Source organism: Grammomys surdaster, unplaced genomic scaffold (genome assembly GCF_004785775.1).
Source record: "Grammomys surdaster isolate TR1022 unplaced genomic scaffold, NIH_TR_1.0 144, whole genome shotgun sequence".
NCBI lineage: Eukaryota > Metazoa > Chordata > Mammalia > Rodentia > Muridae > Grammomys > Grammomys surdaster.
Window position 1 is genome coordinate 6705030 of NW_021604602.1, and position 8445 is coordinate 6713474.

General features: G+C 44.7%; 1 protein-coding gene across 1 annotated transcript in view; it reads left to right on the forward strand.

Moving 5' to 3' along the window:
- Positions 1-8445, forward strand: part of Rcor1 (REST corepressor 1) — an 80566-nt gene that overhangs the window by 53953 nt on the left and 18168 nt on the right. Inside the window, exons 4-5 of the mRNA XM_028764547.1 lie at positions 3867-3919; positions 7622-7783. Coding sequence (XP_028620380.1) covers positions 3867-3919; positions 7622-7783 — 215 coding nt within the window. The remainder of the gene's footprint in view (positions 1-3866; positions 3920-7621; positions 7784-8445) is intronic.

Sequence of the window (8445 nt, forward strand, 5' to 3'; positions counted from 1 at the left end):
TGTGTGTGTGTGTGTGTGTGTGTGTGTGTGTGTGTGTGTGTGTGTGTTTTGAGACAGGGTCTCACCATGTAGCTCTGGCTGGTCTGAAATTCACTATGAAGTCTAAGCTGGCTGCATAGAGACTCACCTGCCTCCTGAAGGCTGAGGGCAAAGCTGTGCCCACACGCAGCCCCCAGTTGGCCTTCTCTGACACTGATATGCAAATTCTGGAAAAGAGGACAGGATTATCCAGTTACACAGAAGAACACTTCAGACCTGAAGAGAACGTAACATACCTGGCCTTGTGATGGAGCAGTCATCTCTTATCTCTTCCATTGTGGTATTTACTGGGTGGCTAGGGAAAGGGTACTGTATGCAGTGGAAATAGTAAGAAATGGCGTAGTCATCTTATTTCTGACTTGTCTTGTGCTCTTTTTCCTTAAAGATATTCAGGATTCAGATGTCAGCTGTAGTAATGTCCATGTCCACCAGGTGGCAGAACTGCCAAACTAAAATGTTCCTTTTGCGTCTGTGTGAGTCTTAGGAATAATTTCCTTTATAATAATAAAAGGAAATGCTGGTTTTTAAAATCATACTCTATTGTGCTGGGAATTGAACCCATAACCTTGTGCACACTAGGCATACTGCTCTACTCAGCAACATCTCCAGTCTTTTTATAACATTCTTTAGAAATATTTAGCATTCTCAATTTTAAGCCATAACAGAAATTACTGTAGTGTTTCGTTTGCAGTACCTAGTGCCACTGCAGATCATGATTTTTTTTAAGCTCCATTAAGACCATAAGCTTTGTCCTCAACCTGCCTCATGGTGTGAGCCTGTAGGGGTGGAGGGTGGGGGGTGTGTGTGAACTGAGGTTACCATAACAGTTTTCATCTGTGTTCTTGCAATTGAATGTGAAACTCTTACTACTCATACTAAGGACATTGTTTCATTGGATTAAAAATATTAACATAGGCCGGGCGGTGGTGGCGCACGCCTTTAATCCCAGCACTTGGGAGGCAGAGACAGGCGGATTTCTGAGTTCGAGAGTTCGAGGCTAGCCTGGTCTACAGAGTGAGTTCCAGGACAGCCAGGGCTACTCAGAGAAACCCTGTCTCGAAAAACCAAAAAAAAAAAAAAAAAAAAAAATTAACATAGAAACAAACAAAGCTCAAGCAGAGGCATTTTCTTGTTACTTGCCTTTGGTCTCTACCAAATTCCTTTGATCATGACTGTATTTCCTTACTCTGTTCAAGCTACAGCAAAATAGTGAGTACTGCAGCCCTAAAAAGCCATGGGTTGATATAGTGTATGTTTTATGATCACAGTGGTGCATGTGTGTCACCATCAGAGTTGATATCAGATGCTTCTCCATGTTTGTTCTGATAGTAATTGTTAGGTAAACAACAAGTGTGTGGTGCTGTGGTGCTGTTGTCTTAGGGCAGAGTGTGTCTGCCCACTGCTGAGTCTAATGATTCTGACCTGCAGGCTGGTGTCAGTCTAGCAGTCCAAGGCAGGCCTCTTCTCTCCCAAGAGTGAGCCGGATGCACGGAGGACGGCTAGTGATCACTGCTGCTCTCTCAAGCTGTGGCCTCTGTTACAGTCCTGCCCTGGAGCCCCGTGAGCCTCTGCCTGGGACCCTCACCCCACACTGAGATGAGCTGTCCATAAGATTATTGTGCCTGTGACACAGAAGTACTGGAGAAATCCTCCAGGCCCTCATCTTCAGAGTGTCAGGGCACTTGTGTTTTTCTTGTTTCATTTCATCTACTTTAAACTCCTGTTATCTTTTGTTCTTTTGAGAGCAGAGTTGACTTTCTTAGACAGAGAGTTTATTCTCATGGAAGTTAACCATGAGGGGTTTTTGAATAACGCATGTCTCCAGTTTTAGCACTTGTGCCAGCCGCTCTCCTGTGCAGTAGGATAAGTGATAGGTGTCCACCTCTCTCAGAACATCAGAGAGAAGTGAGAACCAGCTAGTGTAGGACAGAGGCCTGTCAAAAGTAGAATTTGTATAATTAACTCTGTCTGGAGAACATTTCAATAAAAGAAAGAAGAGTGGATGTCCATTGCTGGTGTTCCCAGTTAGGTAACGTAGCCTTGCTGGGGAGAATTGTTCAAAACAAATTACAATTGGGATCTCTGGGTTTAAGACTAGCCTGGTCTACGTACATAGCAAGTTCTAGGATAGCTAGGGCTACATAGACACTATCACAAACAAACAGATGAAAAAAACAAAACAGAAAAGGAAAAGCCAACAAACAAAAGTCTTGGCTGCAAATCTTTCAATGGACAGAGCAAAGGAGGTTGGCTTGAGAAGGGGGTGGAGGGGTATGTGAATATGTGGTAAGTGTGCACCTGAGTAAACCAGAGACAAAGAGCAAAAAGTAGATTGGTTTCCTGGGAAGACATGGAGAGGCAGAATAGGGAAATAACTGGCTAGTGTCCGGGAATTTCAGTTGTGGACCCAAGAGCAGAGGAACGCCTTTGTGTGGCAGCTGGCATGGGTGCTGGCGTGGTTGCTGGCGTGGGTGCTGAGAAACTTGACTGCTCTCTAGGCACACCACTTGAACAACTCCATTTGAGTGTTGATTATTTACATCTTGTGTGTGTGTGTGTGTTCACACCTTGCAAGCGTAGAGGTCAGAGGACAGCTTGCTGCAGCTGACTCTCTCCTTCTACCACAGGGACCCCAGGATTAATGTGTTTGTCAGGACTGGCAGCGGGTGCTTCTTCTACCTCTGTGCCACCTTGCCAGACCCTATTTTAATTTTTTAATTTTTTAAAGTCCAGTCCTTTGGGCCCCAGTCTTGAAGGTAAATCCAAAATGATAGAAACCAAAATTTTTATTAAATAGTAGAAACCTATAATTTGCTATAATGAAGCATTAAAGTAGCAGGTTCTGGGGCCAGACACTGCTATGGAGCTGTTGCCACCAGTTCAAGGCCAGCCTTGACTTTGTTGCAGGCAGGCACAATAAGTAGAGGCAGAGCTTGGATTGGATCCTGACCCTTTGTGAACACAGCTGACCTGTGCTGCCTCTACTTTTGGGGGGCAGATACCACTGGCATTGACTTAGCAAACTGTCTTACCTTTGGAGTTCAAGGATAATGGCTAAAAATCTGCCAGTTGACTGGTCCAGAACAGGAAATCTGCCCGTTGACTGGTCCAGAGCAGGTTCTCTCATGGGTGTCAAGGCTCCACATGTTAGTGTACTCATCACAACTTTAGACACCCTGCAGATCCACCCAGGTGATACCTTTAAGGAGCTGCCATAGCTGACTTTATCAGAGGCAGCCTGGTCTGTGTAGTGAGATGCTCTCTCAGACAAACAGAACAGAAGCTGTGCTAGTGTTCTGTTGTTTGTTTTGTTTTAAATTTACAAAATATTATATACTCTGTGTGCGTGTGTGCATGTGCGTGTGCGTGTGTGTGCGTTGTTTGTGTCATGTATGTGGGGATTGCAGCAGAGACTAGAAGAGGGAGCCAGATTCCCACTGTCCCCAAGTTGGAGTTACAGGCAGCTGTTAGCCATCTGGGTGCCAAGACTCAAACTCAGGTCCTCCAGAAGACTCTGTGGTACTCTAAACTGCTGAGTTCTCTCTCTACTCTGTCCTATTTCCTTTTATATTGAATAAGTTTCTAAATTTTAGAGGATAGACGTTGAAGCAGGGCTTTTTAAATGCTCCTAGTCTCATGGTGTGGAAATAGGTTATTGTTTGTGTATATCCACTTGGACATTTCTTGGGGGGATTTAGATGCACACTAGGGTTGTAGTCTATGTTGGGCTTCTTTATTCCCCGTGAGCATGATAGGTTTTGAAGGGGCCGCCTCTGAGTGTAGTCTTGCTGTCCTCAGGCTGATTACTGGTCTCCTCTGTTTTTCAGTGGACGAGTACATTGCTATCGCCAAAGAGAAGCACGGGTACAACATGGAGCAGGTAACAGTTCATTTCCTGTTGTTGACAGCAGAGCTTGCCACTGATCCACCCGGTCAGTGTCTTCTGTGGGCCGTCAGCCTTACTGAGTGGGCATAAGGCAGGAGATGCTAACTAGTTTGGTTTTCTCATTGGAATGTGTGATTGGTTTCTCATTCTGTTGTGGAAAGTCCCTTAGGATATCTGGTTGTATAATGACCAGTGGTCGTATGCTCAGACTTGTTGCTATAATATCCAACTGACTAGCTGAGCTGAGATCTAGAGTTCTTGCTTGAGCTTTGCCTGTAAATGAGCTTCCCACAGCAGAACACCCACAGCAGAACGCCCACAGCGGCGTGGCATTCTGTTCAGGCACTTCTGTGTGGTAGTGACCTGGAAACAAGCTTGCTAGCTAGCTGGTCTCAGCCCTAGTGTTTCTACTTTGCCAGTCTGGCTGTTTTTTCCCTCCCATCTCCAGACAAGGAGCCTGTAAAACACCTTAAGGGGAACATACTTGAGTCCAAAGCGAAAGGAGAGACCACACACACAAACTCACTTCTAGAGCTGGTTTCTCAGTGAGCCAAGACAAACAACAGGTTACCAATAGAGAGCACATTCCAGAGAGTCGGAAGCCCCTGTGGTATAACCATTGTGGCGTATCTGCTCTGTAAAGACACTTTGGGGCTGTTGGTGGTGTCATGCAGCAGTTCCAGCACCTGGGAGGCAGAGGCAGGTGGATTTCTGAGTTTGGGGCCAGGCTGGTCTACAGAGTGAGTTCTGGACAGCCGGGGCTACACAGAGAAACCCTGTCTCGAAAAACCAAAACAAAATAAACAAAACACACAGAGTGACTTGAAGCTTTGGCAGGCCTTAGCTGTCTCCCTTATCTGCAGCTGCACATTGACTCCTACGCAGTCGCATATAGCTAGCTTGTGGGAACTAGAGTACATTTTTCATGTTAGAGGTGTGAACACTTGATCTCTGGCCTGTGACTGATTGCTGTTAGGATCATAGGGCAGGCAGAGAGACCAGTGGTCACTGCTGCTGACCCCTCCCTGCTGAGTCCCTCTCCGCTGAAGTTATATTCAGGAAGGGAAGGGCCAGCGACCTCACCCTCTTGCTCTCTCGACACTTTTCTCCTCTGAGAGGCAGACATTAAAGAGTAAGGCAATCAAATGGAACAACATGTGAGGAGACAATCAGAAAGTTGCTGCCTATGTCCAGGGAAAGAAATAGGCACAGAAAAGAAAGCCATACCTCATGCTGATCCTGGGCACCCAGACAGTCGGTTATTATCAAAAGTGCAAGAAAGACTGCATGTGGGAAGCAAGCGTCTGATCGGCAAGGCTGTTGCATGGTTCAATCTAGATGTCCTGTTTAGTATTTTTCCAAGAATTTTTTGTTTTGAATATATGAGTGCATGGGAGCTGTCTTCAGCCCCACCAGCAGAGGGCGTCAGCTTCCATTGCAGGTGGTTGTGAGCACCATGTGGTGCTCTTAACCACTGAGCTGTCTCTCCAGCTCCTAGATGCCCAGTTTTTAGCAGAGAACACACAAAGCCAGAAAGTATGGCCACTGAAAGAAAAACCTTTCAAGGGCAGCCATGAACTTGTCTGTTCACCCCAATTAAAGCATCAATAGCAGAGCAAAGAAACTGTTTCAACCAAGCCTAACAGTAAGCCAATGTGCTTGCTGGGGTTACTTTCAGAACTAAGAGCTTGCTAGTTTCAGTTTGTTGCTGTGATAAAATCCCCTGACAAAAAACTAACTTAGAGCTCCCTGCATGATTTTCCAGCAGCTTGACTGTTCAGTCTTCTCTCCCTCATGGTCCTTACTGTGTAGATAACCTGGGATTGGACTCAAGAAGGCTTCCTCTAGGATAGAGCTTTTTAATTTTGAGAAATTGATACACAAGAATTAAACAAACAATAACTATTCCTCAGAAATACTTGATGTCAGATCTGCTTCTTACACACACACACACACACACACACACACACACACACACGCACGCACGCACGCTCGCACGCACGCTCGCACGCACGCACGCTCAAAAGGGCCCAATGCATTTGAACGTAGGACAGTTTGTTTTATTGTCTGTGGTACTGGAGGTGGGGGACCAGGATATCCTCCATACTAAAGAAGTATTCTGCTGCTAAACTACTAGCCCAGGAAAAGGCAAACTTTGAGTTGAAGGGGGAAGGGATAAACAAAAGTGAACAGAACCCAGGGGTCCTGTGGGGCATCCTCAAGGAGAACAATGAAGTGTTAGAAAGCTTAAGGAGAAGAGAGAAGGAATCGGGAGAGATTCAAAGGGGAAAAAGAGAAGGACAGAACCTCCTAAAATTGATGCCATCTAAAACAGCTCAACATACTCAAGATGGACTCACCCACACCAAGATTCAGTATGAAATACTAAAAAGCCAAAGATGCAAGAAAAAAGCCATTCATGCCCTGCAAGGACTCACCAATAAAATGATCAGATTTGTCATCAGGAACTTTAGAGTCCCAGAGACAGTGGTAATGATGTATTGGTTAGGTTGGAAAGAGATTCAGCGTATTGGCAGGTCCTGAGTTCACTCTCTAGTACAGAGAATGGGAAAGGGAGAAAGAGTCCTATACCTGACAGAACTGGTCCTTCAAAAAAAGAGGGGCTGGTGAGGTGGCTTAGTGTGTAAGGGTGCTTGCCACCGAATCTGATGACCTGAGTTCTTTCCTAGAGTCCACGCCACTGGAAGGAGAAAATGGACTCAGACCAGCTGTCCTCTGTCATACACGAGTTTGGCATTTGTGCACATATGCACACACATAAGTGCATTCAAGCACAAGACACATGACTAGATAAAAATTTAAATTATTATTTTAAAAATAATAAAGGTCTCATCATGTTCTTTACATTAAGACTGTCTATGCTTCAGGGATGCTGTAGGAGCCCTGTGGGAGAGAGGAAAGGAAAGGACACTAGACAGTGACTCAGACCCAGGAGAAGGAGTAAGACCAGAGTCAAGGCAGCAATCTAAGACACAAATACAACAGAGAAACAGTCTAGAAGCTGACAGTATTACCTCAGTGTTTGTCTACGTGACTCCTTTAAAGCATTAGCTTGCTTTGCTGTTTCTGGTAAATGATAGAGAGTTCTATGGTGTCCACAACTGAAAGGGATGGAAGTGACTGGCTAAGAAGCTAAATTTTTGTATTTTGTTGAAACTATTCTTATCTAATATAAATTCCAATCTTTAACTTTAGAATGTTTAATGTAATCCCTATGGCAACCAAAAAGAATAACTAGAAACCTGTGGTCCCAGCCCTGGGGAGATGGAGTGTGAAGCAGGCATGGGCTTCATAGGGAGACCAGATCGTGAAGGACAAAAGTGTCTATTTTTCACTTATTTGAAACACTGTCTTAACGAAGTCAGAATCCTAGGCGTTGGTTGCTGAGGCCTGGGACAGAGGACTGGGAGGGAGGCGCTCCTGTCGAACAAAGCTTGTGAAAACAAGATGGTGAATCTTGAGCATGGGCACACATCTCATCGTGCGTGTGTTCAGCACCATTGAGCTGGATGCTGAAAAGTGCTTGGGATCCCTGAGCTGGCAGAAGTCAGGGCGCCTCAGCTCTCCACGGGCTCCCTCACCTACCTGTTGTGAACACACGGTCTTGTTTGCTGTTTTCACCCCCATGTTAATGTTTGGTTTTTATGTTCTAAAATTTCGCTGGCATCTTTCTAGGCTCTTGGGATGCTCTTTTGGCACAAGCATAATATTGAGAAGTCGTTGGCCGACCTGCCCAACTTCACCCCCTTCCCAGATGAGTGGACGGTAGAAGACAAAGTCTTATTTGAACAAGCCTTTAGTTTTCATGGGAAAACTTTTCATAGGATCCAGCAAATGGTAAGCAGGGTTTGGTTGTTGTTGATGTTGTTTTTATTTTTGCTTCTTATATGTTGTACTATATGTGAGACAGAGTTATCATCAACTTTAAATATCTCTTTTTTTGTTTGTTTGTTTGTTTGTTTGTTTGTTTGCATGCTTGTTTTATGTGTGTAAGTGTGTGCCTGCTCGAAAGTCCCCTTGTGTGCCTGGTGCTTACAGAGACTAGAAGGGAGATCTGGTGATCTCTGGAACAGGAATTATAAATAGCTGTGACCTGACATGTGGGTGCTGGGAATTGAACCATGGTCTTTTTCTTAACCACTGAGCCATGTCTCTAGCCCCAAAGTATTTCCTTTTGAATAAAATCTCCTTTAGAAAAAGCAGCTTACTAAATTGCTTTATAAAAACAAAAACCAAACAGCAACAACAACAATAAAAAGCCACTGCTCTGTAGCTCAACTCTGTACTGAAGTTTGTAAGCTCTACCTCCATAACACACCCCACCCCACCCGACCCTGTAGCTGTTCTCCTCAGAAGGTTATGGCAACAGGCAGAGTCTTTGATGATTACTTTTGAAGGAATATCACAGTCCTTGTCTGTAAGTTTGCTTTTTTGGTTGGATGGTTCTTGTTTTTTGTTTTTTGTTTGGTTTTTTTTTTATTTCGGGACAGGGTTTCTCT